Here is a 20,284-nt window from a genome sequence, read left to right on the forward strand (position 1 = left end):
CCAATTGTGTTTGCAGAAAACTACTTGGCCGCAATAAAGCAATTAGCTTTTCTGCTTTTCTAAGGTATTTTCGCTTGCATATATAATTCTCTTCTGCGGGGTGACAAAAACAATTGCTTGTAGATAGATGTATGTGTGTATGGAAGAAATTTAATTACAATAGCGAGGCCCGCACTGATAAACAAGTAATGAGCAAAAAGAGCACTTACTAGCTAAAATGCTTTTCTTAAGCAGCAAATTGTAAAATGGAAAGAAAAAAGAGCTTCTCTTTCTCGACGCAACACAAAGTTTTTCCCTTAGCTGGCATTGATTTTAATTGATGCCAACGGATAGCGGTGGATGCCAAGGTGCCTCGGTATAAGTATCTAAACAGCATTTTAAGCCACTGGCGAAGTGCTTGCTAATTGTGTTAACGACATACAGGAACGTTCTCTCGTTCGAGCCAGCCTGGCCGGCACCCGCATCACAACTTTTCGGCAATCAGGACTCGACAGCGCGGCGATAGCTTTTCATCAAACAGTTTCTCGTAGCGCACTTCCACAGAGAGATGCTGCACTGCAGCCAATTCCTGAAGGTAGCACAAACGGTCATAAAGCACCACATTCTCGCAGAGTTGCTGGACGGGGGAGAGAAAGAGAGTCTGGAGTGAATGCCAAATTTAAACATATACAATCCAACTTTTCTATATTTAATTCATTACTTTTTTCCAATATCAGTTGACACTGAAAAATACAAAAATAAATATATATATACAAAAAAAAATTTAATACTTTATTTTAAATTAAAAAAAAAGAAGAAATATTTATAAAATAACAAAAAAAAAGTTAGTGTGAATTAGTTAAGATGCCCAACCACAAATGCATTGGAAAATTTTATTTAGGAGACAAGACGTTTAAAATTGAGATTTTAATGAGCCAAACAGAGGTCTCTGAATTGATAACCTGATAATGTCTATGGTAATCATTACTGAATAGTCGAAAAGTTCATGCATGAATAATTATTAGTACAACATTTAAGAGGAGGAGATAATACATTCCAATTATGGCGATTAACAGCAAAAAGTATGGAATTATTTTGAATAGATTCCAATCCGGTAAAACGAATGCCCACACAGGATCCGTATTCCAGAATTTGACCTACAAAAGAGGTGTGTGAGAGGAGTTTTGGTTGTATAAGGGTCATCGAATTCCTTTGACCAACTTGAATACCTTTCTTCACATTGACTTCAAAATGACTATCAAATTTTAATGTATGGCCAAGAAGTTAAACTAAATCATTTGCTTCATTCAATCTAAGTGACAAAGAAGTCATTTATTTTTTAGACTTATACAACGAAAGCCTAGATTTTTAAAACATTTAAAAATATAATTAAAGACTGATTTGCCATATCATTAATCAATCATATTGAAAGCAGATAGCATTTATAATTCCACTAAGTGCTCATAAAATTGTTGGTTGTTGGTCTGTTGTTACTTTTAGCTAATTAATTTTTACATCTCTCTGATTGCATTTTCAGGATGCATAAGCCTAAATAAATTCGATTTATAGTTGTTAAATTACAGTGAAAATCGCCTACAGCTCATTCATCAATTCTGATTCTTGAGAGATTAAAACACGGTTTCCCAGGTTACTGCATAATCTCTGCCTAAGGCGACACAATCCACAATGATGTACTTTGAGTTTTCCCCCTCATTGTTACAAAATTGCCAGATTCCGCACTTGATTTTGCACAGTGACATCTTACTTGTTTAAATCGTTTTTGATTATAGAAACATTTTGCTTGTCTAAGACCTGGTGCCTCTGCCCAGCTTGTTGCTGTATTGTGGATTTTCGTGTGCATCAATACAGTTCTCGTCTTCCCAGGTGCCTCTCTGTCCCCATTCTTGCCGATTCGTTTTCCATCTCCAGACACGCCTATTGTGTGTTCCGTGTCGTCTTGCTTGTTCTGTGAAATTCCTGTGTGAAATTACTGCTGTTTGACTGTCGGAAGCCATGGCTAAACGTCTGAGCTGAATGGTACGCCTTAAGTTGTAGCCCACCACACACGCATACCTCAGCTTTAAATTACCTGATATACTCACTAAGAGTTAGAGATAGGTTATCCAAGCACCCACATTTCCAAGGCCTGGTTGATGAGTAATCAAATGACATTTAGCCTTTCTTGCAGCACAGATGAACTTTGAAATTTTACTTAAGCAATTATTCAGCTACCATTTCGACCGGTTGTAGCAGTACATAATAGGATCTTTACAGGACTATATGACCTACCTGTATGGTAGCCTGCAAGCAGCACAAGGCCTCAGCTAGACGAGCACCCTTTCCGTCTGAATACCTCCCGGTTAGTTCGGCAAAACGTTGCTCATGAACAGCTCGCCAGTCCAAAGGATCTCCTGTTTGTTGGGAGTGCAGCTGAAATCTCTGCTGAACATATTCATACAGAGGGTTGTTCTGGATAGAGTCATTTTGAGCCAGGTTGTAGCGCTTCACTTTTACCAGCTCATTCGCATCGCAAAGAGCTGAGGCCAAGGCACGCGTCCACATCTGAGTTCCATGCTGTGTGTGTTTGAGAGCATCGCAACGCCAACGCGAATTTGTTTGCTGGCAGGCCAAACGCATGAAGGGTCGATTAAAGCTGAGTGCCTCATCAGCTGACATTGCCGACCTCAGTGCGCGGCTGAGGGGAAAGTTTTGAAATGTGCCCCGTTCCGTCAAGGCGAGCTTGTGATAACAGCATGGCATGATGTGTAGACACTGCACTTGTGGTATTGATAAGAATAATAGCATTGCGTTGATGCTTAAATCCGCACACGCATGCAAGCCAATTAACGTTGTGCTTAATTCTGTTGTTGTTGCTGTCTTTGTTGTTAGTCCTTTGCTTCGGGCCAACTCAGTGGCGAATTGCTCGATTTGACTACGGCAGTTTTCAGCTGCTGTTACAAACAGCTGCTGGTAGCTAATCGACAAATGCGTCTCCGGCGAAAGCAATTGCTGACTACGTATGCGAGCAGATCGAACTCTCTTCTCATCTGCCTCCAGGCCAAGTATCATATAGTTGTCATTCAACTTAAACAGTGCCTCGCTGAGGTAGCCCAAACCGGAGCCCAGGTCGATGATGAGCTGTGTCCTGTCTGCGCAGTGTTCGTGAATGTTGGCAGCCAATTCTTGAATTTCATGCTGTTTTTTGGGTGCCATTCTGCGAGAATGATTCGATTGATCATTCGTTAATGCCTTGCAGGCAGTTGTCGGAGCTGTTTGAATGCTGGGTGTTAAATGGGCGACTTGTTCACGAAAGCGTAACACCTCAGTGGGGCAACCATCTAAGTGTTCGTGAACAAACGGGAATGTGTTGAGCTCTTTGTTTGTTAGTTCCAGAAAATAGTCCTTAAATTGAACAGGCATAGCATCTAGAGATTTAATGCAGGCTGTATTTGCCTCGCGGTATATCCAAGCGTAGCTACGTAAAAAATCCACAGCAGCTTTAAAGTACGCTTCCTCAGAGGTGAAAGTGCTCGGTAGGGACATCGCTGAAAGGGTAGAAGGGATAAGCAAATATAACAAAGTATTTTTAACTTAGCCTATTACCTTTTAAATATAAGCGATTAGTTATTAGTTAGAATATTCTCCGTTTCCTACAGTCGAGCAGGGCGATGGAAATAGTTTTTCTTTTTTTAAAGACTAAATAAGTCGGAGAATATTTGAAATAATTTCATGATACATTCTATACTCTTTTTTTTTTGTTTTAATGTTGTACCAGTTTAAAGATTACACATTTTCTGAATAATTTGAAATCCTATAATGATTACATTCGCTATGTGAAATATGGCAACTTTAATGGCCGTTAACAAGTAATCAAACGTTTTCCGCCAGGTGGGAAACATAAAGCGTACAAATAGAGATAATGCGTGTGTGTATGTGTATATATACAGTCAGATTTTTAATCGAATATGCTACTACATTTAGGTTATGACCTTCCATTTTAGTTTGGTCTTCTCTTCTAATTTATCGTTTGACGGTCCCAAGATGCATTTGCCAAAATTTTTTGGGTCCTCCTTGAAGTACTTGTCGATAACCGAGCGCAGCTCATCGATAGTCACGGAAAGGACACGGGAACGATATTTAACAAACATATCCTGCGAGACATTATAGAGGAAATTATCGATGCCAATGTTGCCTGGGGCAATTGGTGAGTCCAACTGCTGCAGTACGCCCAACTTTGCCTCGAACAGTGTTTGCAGATCCAATTTATTGCTTTCCGTCTGCAGCCACTCATACGTCTTGTCAAAGGCATCCAGGGTCTTCGTCGAGTGTGGATCGCGATAACTGAAGAAGCCAAAGAGGCCATCCGAGCCGATTTTCGCACCAGCGCCATAGGCACCATTTTGCTCGCGAACTACGGGCAACAGATACTTGGACGAGATGAGTTTGGCCAGTACCCGCAATACGGGATGATCCTTGTGCAAATATGGCACAGCAAAGAAGGTTTTGGCGCAGTAGTTAACCGGTATATTCATTATATAATGCTGACAACTGGGCTCCAGCAAACTTAATTTGCTGTTCTCCTTGGTCTTTTCCAGTGTGGGCAGTTTTTCAAGGAAAGCAGCGTAGTGTTCCAGGGCTGTCGGTTGAAAGGCTTCCGAGGTGTTAATCGCCACAGTCAAGTTGGTCTTGTTGAACACCTTTGAGCCAATATTTTTCAATTTATCGCGAATCTGCTCCGTTTTGTTCTGTTGCACATATTTCTTCATGAAGTCTATATGATCCATACCGGATAATTGTGATTTCAATTTGGCCGCATCGCTGACCAGGGCAGCGGAGCTTAGCATAGCATACAAGTGACCAGAACTTGCTATTCCAACGGATATGTTGGAGATGTAATTCTCAATCAGCATCTTCAGCCGATCTGTATCCTCCAGCTTAAAGTTGAGCAAAAGTTCTTGGGTCAGTGCAAACATATCGGGCACATTCTTATCGAGAGCATGGGTCGTGATCATCAGACCCATTTTATAAGACTTCGCATCCTCGACATTCTCAACGAAATTCAGCTTAAAGTCAATGCCGGCTGTCTTCGATAGGACGAGTTTGTCGAATTCGCGGAAATTGTGATTGGTGGTGCCCATGTCGTTGATAACGTTACAGAAGAGCGGCACGAGCATGATCTCATCTGTGCTCAGGCCCGTGATATTGAACAGGCACTTCAGATATGTGATCTCGTTGGTAGGCACCTTACACAACTGTGTGGACACATTTTGGATTGTTTGCATTTCAATTGTTGGTAGCTTGGGTGGCTCCTTGACATCGCTGAGCGATAGACAGGGCAACACGTCCAAATTCTCTCTCGATTTCTGAGATGTCTCCAGCCTGATGCCATTCTCATAGATTTCCGTCTTCATATTTGCATCGAGCGCATTTACCTTCTGCTTGAGCATATCGGATTCGGCGCGCTTGAAGTTCAACTCATAGCATTCATCGGGGGACATTGTTAACGTTAGCTTGTGTGTGTTGTTTGTAAAGTATTTCTGCATTTTCTCCTGAAAATAATTGGAATTATTTTGTAGGTTGCGCCGCAGCTTGGCAATCATTTCGGAGACACGCAGACTGCTGACAACGTCCCCATCATGATTCCACAACGAGGTTGAGTTAAATAACAGAGCATTGCCAAAGTGCGGACTCTGATGCTTGAGCGACAATTCCAAATTGTGCAATACACTCTCAATGTGTTGCGATTCGAAGCCATCTTCGATTGTCTTATGCACCGTGCTGTCAAACAGTTCGTTAAACTGTTTGAAATCCTCAACTTTGAGATCCTGCAGGCCCACAACGAAATATGTATCCTTGCAGTCGGCGGCATAGCCCGTACTTTGATTGTAGCCCCCAGAGAAGTTCGGCTCGATCATGCTCTTGTAGAAGGCCGAGTTGGGGCCCCGTATCAATATCTCCGAAAGTACGTTCAGCTCAAAGCTCTCTTGTATATCTGTTGCGTCGCACATCAGCAATCCAATAGCTATCTGATTCTGTCGATCGAAACTGGCGCCCATGCTATCCAGCCTGCTGGGAATGTGGACGTTACGTGGCTGTGACCAACGTACTTGTTTCGGTATGCGACTATAGGAATTATCTATGCGTTCCCCTTTGCTCAGGTATTCCTTGTCGACATATGCCAGGGATTTCATTAGATCAAAGGAGCCGTAGCAGAAGATCCTCGCATTGCTCGGATGATAGTATTTGCGATGGAATTCAACCAAATCTGTGTGGGTTAATTTTGGTATCTCTAAGGGATTGCCGCCCGCTACGTAGCCGTATGTGTGATCCGGCAGCATATTATTCAACAGATTCTGCACAAAAACTTGCGAGTTTTCTGAAAAGACGCCCTTCATTTCGTTGTAGACGACTCCCTTGATAATGAACTCCGATTCCCGATTGCTCAAATCCTTGTGCTCGAGGCGCCAGCCCTCTTGCAAAAAGTCCAGATGCGCCAAGTTTGGCCTATAAGAATTAAGCATTTTAATCAATATCATTCACATTACATAATTTCATTACACACCTAAACACCGCATCCAAGTAGATCTTCTGTAGATTTCTGAAATCCACCTCGTTCATTGTTGAAAATGGATAGAGGGTGTAATCGGGTCCAGTCATGGCATTCATAAATGTCGCCACAGAGCGATTGAGCATTTTGAAGAATGGATCACGAATTGGGAAATTCTTGGAGCCGCATAGGGCCAGATGCTCCAGGATGTGGGGCATGCCCGTCGAGTCGAAGGGCGTCGTGCGGAAATTAATGGAGAACACATTGTTTGCATCGTTGCGATCGATATACCAGAACTCCGTCCCAGTGCCAAGATGTCGCAGGGTGCAGGAAGTTAGCTCAAAATCGGGAATATATTCAATGCGTTCGCACTCGAATCCATTATAGATTTTGCCCTCGCTATATTTGTATTTGCGCTCGGCCATTACATGTGGCATGGCTCCCTGCAGCGCCTGTTCGGACTCCACTTTGGCACCCGGAAATGATTTGATATTTCGCCGGAGCGAGGCGGCAGGGCGTGGCAGCGCCCTCAACCATTGCAAGCGAGTGAGCATTTTTGTTTTGTGCTAGGTGCGCGTAGTCTACAAATGATAAATGGTACACAGATACAGGAGAATTGCAGTTGATATCCAAGGCGGAGCATTTACATTTCAATTGGCCAAAAACACAAAAAACACAACTCGAATCAAAGTTACATCAGCCGGCATTGAATTGGCTCATTTGTATAGGTGTATGTATTTATATATGTATGCATATGGTAATTTTACTAGTTTAGGCATACGACTGATTCGAATGACATATGCAGATCATATTTATAAGTGATCTATTCAAAATATTACTATAATACCCACCGACTCTTAAAATTAAGTCTTTCAAAATGCAGTCAGCTGCTAACTTAAAATATATTTATCCGCAGCACATTTTGTTGATATTGTATCGATGCATCGATAGTGCATTTTCTGTGTCAGTTATCGATATTGATTTCGCGATGCACGAAATACGTAAAGCTCTCGGAACGATTTATAGTGAACTTCCAAATTATATTTCTGCTTAATTTACGTATTTAGTAGATAGGTAAATAAATAAAAATGTCGTTTGTTTTTCTCTCTACTGGTTTCATTAGCCAGGGATGCAATTGCTATCGACTCTATCGATATATTTATTTGGCTATGTACTTGCGTGACACATTTGAAAGTTCAACATAATTGAATTGATCTTTTTGCGGACTCATTACAAACGTAACATAAAAAGTGTTATAATTTCTTTCATAACATACTCTATTTGTCTTTTGCTCCTAGAATGCATTTGCCAACGTGTTTTGGTTCGTGCGTGAAGTACTTATTGATGGCAGCGCTAACCTCATCGATAGTCACGGCCAGCATGCGTTTCCGATAATTAACGTATTCCTCCTGCGAGACTCTTGTAATGAAATAGTCCAAGCCCTTTTCACCAGGCGCTGTTGGCCAATCCAGCAGCTGCAATACGCCCAGCTTTGCCTCGAACAGCATTTGTTCATCCAATTTGTTTTTGTTGCTCAACAACCACTCGTTCGTCTTATCAAATGTATCCAGTGTCTTAGTCGAGTATTCATCCCTGACACTGTAGAAGTAGAAGATGCCATCGTAACCGATTCTGGCCCCAGCTCCATATGCTCCATTCAGCTCGCGAACAACTGGCATCAGATACTTGGCCGCGACGAGCTTTGAAATTACCCGCAATACAGGGTGATCCATATGCAAGTAGGGCACAGAATAGAAAGCTTTCACACAGAAATTTATAGAGATTTTCACATCATAATGCTGAAAACTGGGTGCCAGCAAGAGCAATTTATTTCTGCCCTTCATCTTTTCGACAGTTGGCAAGTTTTGCAGGAATGTGCTATAGTGTTCCAGAGCTGTATTTGCAAAACTCTCCGAGGTATTAATTGCAACACGCATATTGCTCTTGCTGAAAATCTTCGGAGCAATGTTCACCAGTCTGTCGCGAATTTCCTCGGTGCTGTGCACTTGAGCAAACTCTCGCAGAAAGTCGATGTGATCCAAACCGGTCAACTGGGATTTCCATTGGGCTGCATTGCTGACCAGGGATGCGGCTTGCAGCATGGACAGCGGGTGGCCATTATCAATTATGCCAGCCGATAATTTGGAGATATATGTATCTACAAGCATCTTTAGTCGATCAATATCTACTAACGTGAATCTCAACAGCAATTCCTCGCATAGCGCAAACATATCGGCCACATTCTGATCGAGGGCAAATGTTTTTATTTGCAGGCCCATTTGATACTGCTCGTAATCCTTAACATTCTCCACTACTTTCACCTGGAATTCAATGCCGGCTGTCTTTAAATTGACCAGTTTATCGAATTCAGCAAAACTATGCTCGTCTGTGCCCATATTTTGAATGACGTTGCATAATAGTGGGACAAGTTTGGCATCTTCTTGACTCAAACCCGCCATATTGAAGAGGCAATTAAAGTAGGTTATTCCGTTCGTATTCACCTTACACAACTGAGTTGGAACACCGTGAATGTGCTCCTCTATGAGATCTGGTATCCTCAGTGGCTCCTCTACATCCTTCAGCGATAGACACGGTAATATCTCCAAGTCGACGGGCGCTTTTCGCGCCGCTTCCAATTTGAGTCCTGTCTTATAGATTTGCTGCAGGTCTTCAGCGCTCAGACTATCGATTTTCTCCTGAAGCACCGCTTTATGGGCCTTTTCAAAATTCTCGTCGAACTTTTCGTCCGGCGACATGGTGATCGTGAGCTTGTGCGGATTGTTTAATATATATTGTTTGATCTTATCCTGAAAATAGTTCTTATTTTCTCTCAAGTTGCGCTTCAGCTTGGCAATCTGCTCGTGAATGCGCAGATTAGCAACAACATCGCCCCCGTGAGTCCAAACACTCATCATGTTGTAGAGGATCACTTTGCCAAAGTTCGGCACCTGATGTTTCACCGACAATTCCAGATTGTGGAGACAGCTCTCAATGTGCTGCGCTTCGAAGCCCTCCTCAATTGTCTTGTGCACAGTGTTATCGAATATTTCGATAAATTTGCCGAAGTCCTCGACTCTGAGGTCCTGCAGACCGACACGCAAATGGGTATCTCTGGTGGTGATTGCATAGCTGGTGTTCTTGTGGAAGCAACCCGAAGAGTCCATCTCGACCAGAGCTTTGTAGAAGGCCGCATTCGGACCCCGTGTCAATAGATTGGATAGAAACAACAGCTCAAAGCATTCCTGTATATCGGTTCTGTCGCACATCAGGAACGCAATCGCTATTTGATTTCGCAAATCTGGCGAGGCGCCCTCCTCATCCAAGCGACAGGACACATGCATTCGACGGGGCTCTGTCCAACGGGGCTGGGGTGGGATAATGCTATAGGACGTGTCTTGGAAGTCCCTCTTCGACAGATATTCCTTGTCGAGGAATGACAGGGTCTCCATGAGATCGAAAGATCCGTAGCTATAGAGTCGTGCATTGCTCGGATGGTAGTATTTGCGATGGAATTCAATTAAATCCTCATGGGTCAAAGATGGTATGTGGATTGGATCGCCGACCGCCATATGATAGTATGCACTATTTGGCAATAGGTATCTGGAAACGTATTGTCGGCATATTCGGGGGTTTTCAAAAAAAAATCCTTTCATTTCGTTGTAGACGACACCCTTGAACATTAGCTCAGATTTTGGATTGTGCACATCTTTGTGCTCCAGCCGCCAACCCTCATGCAGAAAGTCCAAATAAAGTATATTGGGCCTGAAGAACGATTGTTGGTTAGCATTTAAAATACGTATTTTTTTGCTCTTTTTTTTTTGTTAATGATATCTTACTCAAAAACACAATCGCAATAGATGCGCATTAAATTCCTAAAATCGATCTCATTTCGAGAAGCGAAATGATAAAGGGTCCATTCGTAAATGGTCAAGGCATTCAGACAGGTGGCAACGGATCGGTTAAGCATCTTGAAGAATGGATCGTGAATTGGAAATTTCTTGGAGCCACACAGAGTGATATGCTCCAAAATGTGTGCTACACCCGTCGAGTCAATCGGTGGCGTTCGGAAACTAATTGAGAATGCATTATTGATGTCATTGCAATCTAAATGCCAATATTCTGTCCCAGTGACAATATGTCTCAGAAGACACGACATTAGATCATAACCGGCGTTATGCTCGACGTGCTCGCACTGGAAGCCGTGATAAACCTGACCCTCTTTATACTTGTAATCACGATCTGCTATCACCTGTGGCATTTCTATGCAAGGCATCGCTTTTGCAACCGGCTTCACATCGTTCAGGACAACATCAACGGTGAAAGCCTTAAAATATCGACGGTTAAGTGGCCGCTGAACTGTCCTTAAGCATTTGAGATGCCGAAACATTCTATTAATCGAACTGGAAATTTAGAAAATGTTTGAATTTTAACAAGTATTCTCGGAATAAATGACAAGAAAAGTGAATTGTGGAATGAATTTATGTACTGACACAAAATGCTTAGATCTGAACGCATGTTAAACGCATTTTGTGAAATGAATTTTCTAGCTTAGCCGAATTTTAAGTGCACTTAATAGTGTGCAAATGTAATTAAAATTCAATCAACAACTAACATTACGCTATTTAAATTATTCAGCGCAGGGCGCCAAATTCAAATCACACAATACTTCAAATCTGCACACCACTAACAAAACAGCTGATTTAACGGACAATGGTAATCTTAAAAATGCAAAACAAACAAGACTAAACTTATATTTCAAACGTTTTCTAAGTTCTTCAGCAGCTTTTTTCTCTTTTGAGTAAATTAAATTAGGCATGCAAAAAATTGTAAGCAAAAACCACAAAACAAATAATTACAAAGAAAAATTTAAATAAACGTTACGCAAAAAAATATATAACGTCGCTCGTGGAGTTTCGGTTCACAAATAAATAATTAATATGTAAAGTTACGCAAAAAAATGTAGGAAAAGTATAAATTAATGAAACATAACAAATAATAATAAAAATAAATTTTAAAAAATATAAGTGGAAATTTATAATATACGAATAAATATAAGTAATAAACTCCTATTCACTTATGTACCTCTATTGAGCGCGCGAGCTCAAACAGGGGGCTGCCACCTAGCCGACTGTTGGCATCTCCGACTATCGATACGTCCGACTCCCGCCTCAACATACGTCTAATAGTACTATGTGTATGTGGGTGTGTGCTTAATATTTGCGACGAGAGTCGCAATCTTTTGTTTTAGCACTAAGTTTTAGTTGGGAACATTCGGTTGAGAGACGCGGACGTGGTCAAATCTCATTTTCAAGATTATACACACAACAATAAATATATATATTTGAATTGACTAAAATTCGGCTCTTTAATGTTATTCATTATTTTGATATCGTTATTTGCTCTACTAGTGATATGCGCATTTCGTCTAAGGAAAGACTATGAAATACTATCACTTAGTCGTCGGTTTAAGACCGTTGATGGTGGACCACTGGATCGGATTGTTGCCCGAGGTGCTGGAAATACAATTTTAGGCAATACTTTTGATACGCTCGGAATGAACTCCGGTTTGTATTTATGATTAAGCTTATCAAAACATAAGCATTTTAAAACACGTTTTTCACGTATTTTAAATTATAAAAAGAGGCCAATCATTAAAAACCTTTTTTCACAGAGCAATTGTTTTATTATAATCGTGATTATGCAACGGAGCTGAAGCGTAGCTATATTCAGTATATTATTGGAATGCCAGTATATAACATTATTGATGCCGCTGATGCGGAACTGGTGCTGAATGATAATAATTTGATAACCAAAGGAGATTTGTATCGGTTTTTGCAGCCATTTCTAAAATCGGGCCTATTAACGAGCACAGGTTTTGTATTTACCTGCAGTAAATGAATAAGATTTCATGTTTTTTAAATCAGTTCCATTTTAGGTAAACACTGGCATAGTAGACGAAAATTACTAACACCTGCATTTCATTTTAAAATATTGGAACAATTCTTGGAGGTTTTTAAGTAAGTCAATACTGTTGTTAAGAATCGATTATCTTAAGCGCTAATATACGTTTTATTTATATAGGCAAGAAAGCGTTAAATTTATCGATCTTCTACAAAACATGTCGACTAATACAGTAGGTCCTTGTGAGGTTAACTTAAATAATGTAATACCTCGATTCACACTGAACAGTATTTGTGGTAAGTATTTGTTTTATGAATATTTGAAATCGCACATGAGAATTAATCCCTCTTAATAGAGACGGCCCTTGGAGTGAGACTCGACGATTGCGCCGATGGTGATGAATACCGTAATAATATCACAATAGCAGAGCATAGTTTTATAAATCGTGTGATTAATCCACTACTGGGCAGCGACACTCTATACAACAATTTCGGTAATGGTCGAAAGGATATACCAACTCTGAAGAATTTGCACGCATTCTCAAGCAACATTATTAAGAAACGTAGACAGAACTTTAACAGAGAGGCTTACGAAACGGAATCAAGGTATCTTTCTAATTTCAAATAATTGAATTCCTTTATATAATTAATAATTCTGTGTAATTTAGTAAATCTTCTTCGACTGAAAAGCATATCTAATAATAATATTAAATGCATTTTGTTTCATATTCCAGTGATTTGAACACAAAGCAACGTTATGCAATGCTGGACACAATGCTACTAGCAGAAATGGATGGACTCATAGATCATGCTGGTATCTGTGAGGAGGTTGATACATTTATGTTTGAAGGCTTTGACACGACCTCTATGAACATCATACTCGCTCTTGCCTATCTCGCCAGTCATCCAAATAAACAGCAACTGTGCTACGAGGAGATAACCCAGTTTATATCCAACAATGGTATGGTTTGCTTTCGCAATGAAAACAAAATATTATCAAGAAGTGCAATAATATGTGGTTGACTAATGTCTGCAGATCCGATAAGATTAGCTAATTTTATATTGCAGGCGAACTCAACGATTTGGACAGCCGCACATTGGGTCAGCTGAAGTATTTGGAATGTGTTATCAAGGAGACGCAAAGACTGTGTCCATCGGTTCCTAGCATTATGCGGGAGTGTCATGAGGATACGAAATTGGCAAACAACTTGATTATGCCCAAGGGCACTCAGATTATCGTGCACATATTCGATATACATCGCAATCCACTATATTTTGAGGAACCGAATGAATTCATTCCAGAACGCTTCCTTCCCGAAAACTCCACACAGCGCCATCCATTTGCATTTATACCCTTTAGTGCTGGTCGGCGAAATTGTATTGGTCAAAAGTTTGCCATGCTGGAAGTTAAGACTTTGTTGGTTTATATTTTAAGCCACTTTATGGTATTGCCCGTTAGCAATCCTAAGGACTATAGATATTTAGCTGGCATTTTGATCAGAACGAAGGAAGACGTGTTTATTAAAATTACAAAGCGAAAGAATTAATTTTTATTTCTTGGGTTGAGACACACAATTCCTAAACCAATTCCTTATCACCCGGGTTTGTTTCCAATTATTTTTTTGTATACTTACAAATTTTTTCGGCCAAGCACAAAATATATATATGACATTAACTAGAAAAATATAAGCAAATTTAGTGAAAAGAGTTGAAATAACAATTTTAAGATATGTGACAGTAAGCAATTTATGTGTAAAACATTATTTTCAAGTTTATTACATATTGTTAAATATCGTGTATATATGTATTTCTTAAATAAATTCTTGGTTTAAAATGTAATTCACCAGACAACACGTTTAAATTTGAGTTATAAATGATAGAAATAGAGGACTCTGAATTGATTACATGATGAAGTCTATTGTAATCATTCAGAGTACTCGAAAAGATGCATGCAATGAATAAATATTAGAACAGCGATTAAGAGAAAGTGGGAAGAAGTAAAAATTATGTCTAGAGGGAATAGAAAAATTAATTTGACTCTTTATCTTGCATATCTCGTTGAAACACTAATTTTATCTTATCTTTATCACAATTACGCCGACCATTAAAAATGGCAAAAGCGTTTCACATATTTTAAAAATGCCCATGCGTCCCGCAAGATGTCGCTCTCTGCGATTGTTATCTATAGTCGGTTTTAGGGCCGAAATCTTAGCGTCATCTATCCTTGAGAACTTGGGAATGCGCAGCGCCATCTAGCGGTCATGGCGCAATGTATAGCAGAGGATATAAAGCAGAGGATGTAAAGCAGAGGATGTAAAGCGGAGGGACGCAGAAGACAAGAGAGAAATCGCATAGGAAGCTCACTTATATATCTCTTATAAGCTTGAAATTCTGAATTCTAAGCGAATGTGCATTTATTTATTTAATTTATGGGGATGCGTTGCACCTCGGAAGTTTGCCAATAAGAAAAAATATAACTGGCACTCGATGTCATTTCGTTCCTATGGTATTATGCCTACTTTATTTGATGTGGCTATTATAGATTTTTTCCTAACCGGCCCAATCAGCAAAAGTTCCAGAAAAAAAATTAAATGTCCACTTCGCCTTTCGGCTCGCTTATCCAAAAAAGAAGACAATGTCTTCAGCATCGGGGCTGGCAAAAATATATATATTTAATAATTATTAAGCTAATAAAAATAATAACAAGATGTTATTATGAAAACACTAAGTTTCACAGTGTCCTGGGTAAACTATTACATTTATAGCATAAGCTTAACATAATTTTGAGGCATATAACAAACTGATACAAAATCTTGTAGCATTCATTCAATGAATATTAAATATGTTTAGAAATGTATGTAAAAATTATTTCTCAATGGCTACCTGGCAAATAGATATATATATTATATATATATATATAAATAAGCTTCCCGAACTGCTTTAATACTCGTACTTGATTGACATATGGTGTTGACATCGACATCCAATAAAGTTGCCGTTTAGGTTATCGGATTATGGTCGAAATACACTACCAAAAGGGGCAGCGAGTCAAGTCAAGTCAAGTTAATCGTATTAAAGCAAAGCTGCGCATCTTCACAAGGAAAATATTCAACAGGAAAAATGGTCAATGAATAAAATAAAATAAAGGGATTTATCAGCTCAGGTCTTAACTGGCAATAATTATTAATCAGATTAATTTTAATTTTATGCTCAAAATATAATTGGAATTAAAAGCATTTATCTAAATTGTTCACATCAAGTTTATTTTAATTTCATTTAAATATTGAATATTTGAATCTGGGCTTTCTTTAATAACATTAATTAAAACATTTAAAAACGTTCAAGAATCTCGCTGAACTTATTGACCACATTTTTGTGTCATAAATACTTATATATATGTCTATATATATATATATATATATATATATATATATGTATATCTCTACAATGCAATAAATATCGCTTAATATTTAAAACACATGTATGCAATTTTATTATGTATATAATGGATTTGGTAGGTTAAAATATGCGAATGCCATATACATATAAAAGTCATATGCACAAACTTACACAATTAGGTATTATCGTAGAATGCTTACATCGAGAATAGAACGAAGCACAAGTCTTTATAGTTGTTGGGAACATTTACATATAAGTACATATATACACTAGTATTTGCCACTACTAGATAGAAATATACATATTTATTGTATGTTTTTTTTTGTTTTTTTGATAATTCGGCCATTTCAATGTAGGTTCTAATACTTAATGCTAACAATATAATTCAACTTTCTACTTGCTATACGCTATTTGCTTAGCATCTTTGGTAGATTCTATGCAGGACCTATTCTAAAAAATAGTTGTATAATTTTGAGGATAAATGCCCTGCTGCCAATTCACGTTTCAGACAACTATTACAGGAAATCACAAACTCTAAAATTTACTTTATAAGTAAAATTAGTAATTTTCTCAAGTTCATGCCGGGTTTTCCTAATAGCGCAAACGATTGTCAAATATCTATATCAATGTAATTTTTATTTTACAATTGTTTTTGTTTTATTGTAAATGACATATACTTAAGTTTAAGCTTTATTTTCTATTTTGAATTTTTATATTTTATTCCATCATTTTTACAGACATCCTAAAAATTTGTCTCTTATGCGTTGCCTAACTAACTATTATCCACTTCCATTTCTTGAGGTACTTATATTAAATGAATTTATTTTTTAAAATTCATTTCGCATATACTCATTATCAACTTTATAAATTATGTTTATTCTGAGCTTTAAGTATTTAACAATTGTTTAAATAGTATTTAATTTTTTATATTAAGCTCCAGCTTATCAATTTTCTCCCTACTGTATACTATATATGTTTGTCTGCCCAACAAAATATGTGTTTTATATATTTTTTAATGTGTTATTTTGTACTGCCGACCTCACAATTTATTATCTGACAAATTTTTGCACATTAAGGAATTATTATTATTCTACCTTTTTTATAATACATAAATACATCAAGTTCCTGTAGTTGACAATTAACATTCAGATATACAATATTTGTTTTGCAATAAATAGTCAATATTCATGTTTTTATTTTTATAGGCTTATGTATATGTGTATGTGTTGGTGTGTGTTGCATAAGTGCATTGCCACAATGCTTGCTAGCCGCATAGTAAAATATACATACATCCGAGTCCATTTATTATTTATAATTTGGTGATTTTCGGTTTTGCACTTCTCATTGACAGCCTCACGCAATATTTGCACAGTTTCGAGTTTTGTTTGTTTTATTTGGCTTAAGTCTTAAAAAATATATTTTATGTCATAGATAATACTCTGATATGCTAGGAATAAATATGCTTTGTTTACATAATTACTTTGCTCTCTTGACCAATCTCCCTTTCTTATAAGTAAAGTAAACAAGACTTAAGTTTTAATGACGCCAGAAATGTTACTTAATCTTTGAATTATTCTTGGAAAGCAGGATATATTTTATAATTTATTTAAGTTATAAGCTTAACTTTCAAATCAGCTTTAGAAACAAATTTGAAAGCTTCAGCATAATTGCATTGACGCCAACTCGAATTGTATTGAGTGTGGACAACAATTGAACTGAAGAGTTACTTAACGCAAATCACTGTGTGTTGTTATATTCTGCAATTGGACAAAACCTAAACGCAATAGTTAAATAATCAAGGTGTAAGTAACTGTATCTGTAGATATCTTATAGATATTAAAAGTACAAGCGTCTTCGTATTTCAGTATTAATTAGGAAATAAATCACGCACGTCGGCATGCGTGTAAGCGACTCCACACATACCAATTTGCCCACGTTTTTTGTTGGCAACCCTGAGCCCATAATTTAACCCAACCCAACCCAACCCCACCTAGTCGTTTCCTTTGCGTAACAGGAAATTCCAGGGACACCCTCCGCTCTCCGCTTACTTGGCGCTGGGATCGCGCAATGAACGCGTGGATGGCAATCCACGCAGTCCCTTCTCCAGTTTGTCCGCATCGCCAGCTGAGAAGCGAAAATTCATTGTCTGCTGACTTGCCCCACTGTGCACGCCCAACAGAAACCGACCACCCACCTCGGCCATCGAGGGATGAGGGAGGGTGCCCCGTGAACTACGCCGCGGACCCAACAGCTCCACAATCTCCTCCTCATCCTGGCCATAGTTGTCTGCTGCCGTTGCCACGGGCACGGGTACGGGCACTGGCAGCGGCACCTTGGCCGGTGGCGAGTATTGGGCATTTGCCTCGGACAGGCGACGATATTCACCGCTGCGCGAATGTTGCAGCTTCCAGGAGGCACGTCGTGCATTCGCCACACTGTGGCTGCTGTTGCTGCAGTGAACCGAGGCGTTCGTTGTGTTTGCGGTGGTGGCGTTCAGATTTCCTGTGCTCTGCGAGACCAGGCAGTTGTTGGAACTGGAACTGCTGCTGGATAAACTGGAGTTGCTGCCTCCGCTGCCACTGCGACGAATGCTGCGCTTAATCCGCTGCTGCTGGTGCTGCTGCTGCTGCTGCTGTAGTTGCTGGAGTTGTTGTACTTGTTGCTCCAGTGGCTGCTCCTGGGGAGCAGAGGGCTGTTCCTCGGGCGTTAGTAGTGCATCGGTGCTCCGGCAGCAACTCTGATGACTCGCCGAGTGCTTCATGGTCCAGCGAAAATCATTGGAGTTCTCATCGTCCAGGGGCGGATAGACGCGTCCAGCGGCTGGCGTTTGATTGCCAAGCAAACGCTCCTTGGAGCTGTTCAAGTTGGCCTCCGTCGTCAGTGGGGATGCGCACTCATCGATGGTGTTCAGTGGCGAGATTTGCAACGTTTGCTTCTGCTGCAGCAGCTCTATTTCACTCTTGATGGCCGGCTCAATGCCCAGCAGACCCAACACCAGACGCGGATTGGCCAAAACGAAGCGCTCGAAGGTGGGAAAATCGATGCGATAGAAATCGGTTTGCGAGCTGCGACTCGTCTTCGTTGGAGCCTCCACGCTCGCCGGCGAGGCGGCCTTGGAGCTGCACGCCGAACCTCTAGCCGGCAGCTGCATCTCTCTGCCCCACACCTCGGGTGGATGCGACGAACTGCGTTGCATGCCTGCCGATGCCTCCGCGCCGCCGCCACCTAAGGAAATTATGCCGCCCATAAGCTGTGTATCGCCACTGCCTAATCCCAGTCCGGCTCGTGCTGCTGCCACACCGCTGATGTTGGGTATGGAGCGAGCCGGTGGAAATTTGAGGGAGCCGTGCGAGTTCATGGCACCGGATGAAAAAGTCATTTCCTGCAGCGCGCTAATGGCATTGCGCACCTCCACACTCAGTTGGGCCACATCCTGATGCAGGGTGGATACCTGCGAGTCGAGACGCTCCAGCGACGGCCGTTTGCCGCCCGCCTCCTCCTCAACGGATGAGTCCACCTCCTCGAACGAGTTGCGATCCAAGCTGCTGGCCATGTTCAGCGGACGCTGTCGCTTGTTCCTATCACGCAGCGTAATCAATGAGCTGCCACGCTGATGCAATCGCTGATGCCTGGGACTGTTCATGCCCAGCAGCGGAGAACGTGTGATGCTGTGATGCTGTGGCGACGGCGACGCCGATAGCGGATTAACACCTGCAATCCCAGGACCGGCACCGGCACCAGCACCGACACCATTGTGATCCTTATCCTGCTCAGCCGCCTCGGCCTCCTCGCGATTCTCATCGTCCTCGCTAATGCTCGGCAGAGGAAATGACGGACCAATATCCGAGTCCTGATTCTCGTAGCCCTCCCGCAAATTGCATGTCAGGTCGTGCTGTATGTCGTTCGCAAACTGCTGCTGGTACTCCGGATACAGACGCAGCACCTCCACCAGACCGCCCATGTGTATGCACTTTAAATCGCAGTAGGTGAGCGCCTACAAAAATGACAAGAAAAACCAAAAAAAAAAAAAAAAACATGAGAACATTTTATGTTAATTGATTATGCACTCCACTCAAGTACGCTGACTGCCTGCCTGAATGCCTGCCTGCTGAGCCGGGCACTCCATGAGCCACCGACAACAGCAGGCGACCTTATTTCCACAAAGGGCCAAAGGGCCTGAGTCCATTGGCATTCAACAAAACTTTGTCTACAAACTGAAGTTAATATTGGAATTGAGTTTATTTATTTTATGGCGACTAATATCAGTTTACACAGAAAAAGATGAAAAGAAATATTGAATGAATTGTATTAAATAAAATGTAATATTAATGGTTTTTGCACTTAAATTGAAAAATAAAAATAATACAATTTCCTCTAAATTGGTCCAACATTTGTTTAACGGTCAGGGGAAAACCCAATCAGACCTTATACGATAAAATCTAATGTAATCATTACTCGA

At 40.3% G+C, this 20,284-nt stretch overlaps 5 protein-coding genes across 8 annotated transcripts in view; 1 reads left to right on the plus strand and 4 right to left on the minus strand.

The window, feature by feature from the left end:
* Positions 1 to 109: 109 nt before the first annotated feature.
* On the minus strand, positions 110 to 3,664 carry LOC6559747 (protein RRNAD1). 2 transcript variants are annotated; one of them, XM_032733953.1, is made up of 3 exons: positions 3,583 to 3,664; positions 2,269 to 3,524; positions 111 to 616 (listed from the first exon to the last, which is right to left on the minus strand). In XM_032733953.1, the coding sequence occupies exons 2-3, from the start codon at positions 3,520 to 3,522 to the stop codon at positions 464 to 466; spliced, it is 1,407 nt and encodes a 468-aa protein (XP_032589844.1). In that variant the 5' UTR covers positions 3,523 to 3,524; positions 3,583 to 3,664; the 3' UTR covers positions 111 to 463. The 2 variants fall into 2 exon arrangements, with proteins under 2 accessions (XP_001987109.2, XP_032589844.1); XM_001987073.2 differs by lacking the exon at positions 3,583 to 3,664 and having other exon boundaries at positions 110 to 616; positions 2,269 to 3,537.
* A 147-nt stretch (positions 3,665 to 3,811) lies between these two features.
* LOC6559748 (presequence protease, mitochondrial) lies at positions 3,812 to 7,418 on the minus strand. Of its 2 annotated transcripts, XM_032733954.1 has the most exons (3): positions 7,378 to 7,418; positions 6,542 to 7,107; positions 3,812 to 6,483 (listed from the first exon to the last, which is right to left on the minus strand). In XM_032733954.1, the coding sequence occupies exons 2-3, from the start codon at positions 7,078 to 7,080 to the stop codon at positions 3,957 to 3,959; spliced, it is 3,066 nt and encodes a 1,021-aa protein (XP_032589845.1). In that variant the 5' UTR covers positions 7,081 to 7,107; positions 7,378 to 7,418; the 3' UTR covers positions 3,812 to 3,956. The 2 variants fall into 2 exon arrangements, with proteins under 2 accessions (XP_032589845.1, XP_001987110.1); XM_001987074.2 differs by lacking the exon at positions 7,378 to 7,418 and having other exon boundaries at positions 6,542 to 7,173.
* A 29-nt stretch (positions 7,419 to 7,447) lies between these two features.
* Positions 7,448 to 10,947, minus strand: LOC6559749 (presequence protease, mitochondrial). Of its 2 annotated transcripts, none has more exons than XM_032733955.1 (2): positions 10,776 to 10,947; positions 7,448 to 10,288 (listed from the first exon to the last, which is right to left on the minus strand). In XM_032733955.1, the coding sequence occupies exon 2, from the start codon at positions 10,204 to 10,206 to the stop codon at positions 7,804 to 7,806; it is 2,403 nt and encodes an 800-aa protein (XP_032589846.1). In that variant the 5' UTR covers positions 10,207 to 10,288; positions 10,776 to 10,947; the 3' UTR covers positions 7,448 to 7,803. The 2 variants fall into 2 exon arrangements, with proteins under 2 accessions (XP_032589846.1, XP_001987111.1); XM_001987075.2 differs by having other exon boundaries at positions 10,363 to 10,947.
* An 838-nt stretch (positions 10,948 to 11,785) lies between these two features.
* Positions 11,786 to 14,272, plus strand: LOC6559750 (probable cytochrome P450 4p3). The gene is made up of 7 exons (XM_001987076.2): positions 11,786 to 12,090; positions 12,198 to 12,398; positions 12,462 to 12,543; positions 12,608 to 12,723; positions 12,783 to 13,032; positions 13,161 to 13,387; positions 13,495 to 14,272. The coding sequence occupies exons 1-7, from the start codon at positions 11,895 to 11,897 to the stop codon at positions 13,971 to 13,973; spliced, it is 1,551 nt and encodes a 516-aa protein (XP_001987112.2). The 5' UTR covers positions 11,786 to 11,894; the 3' UTR covers positions 13,974 to 14,272.
* Positions 14,273 to 16,710: 2,438 nt separating this feature from the next.
* LOC6560010 (potassium voltage-gated channel subfamily H member 8) overlaps positions 16,711 to 20,284 on the minus strand; it is a 70,732-nt gene continuing 67,158 nt past the window's right edge. Inside the window, exon 16 of the mRNA XM_043216446.1 lies at positions 16,711 to 19,819. Within this exon, the coding sequence (XP_043072381.1) occupies positions 17,870 to 19,819 (1,950 nt within the window). The 3' untranslated portion in view covers positions 16,711 to 17,869. The remainder of the gene's footprint in view (positions 19,820 to 20,284) is intronic.

This window comes from Drosophila grimshawi, unplaced genomic scaffold, assembly GCF_018153295.1.
Source record: "Drosophila grimshawi isolate 15287-2541.00 unplaced genomic scaffold, ASM1815329v1 contig_1369, whole genome shotgun sequence".
Classification (NCBI taxonomy): domain Eukaryota; kingdom Metazoa; phylum Arthropoda; class Insecta; order Diptera; family Drosophilidae; genus Drosophila; species Drosophila grimshawi.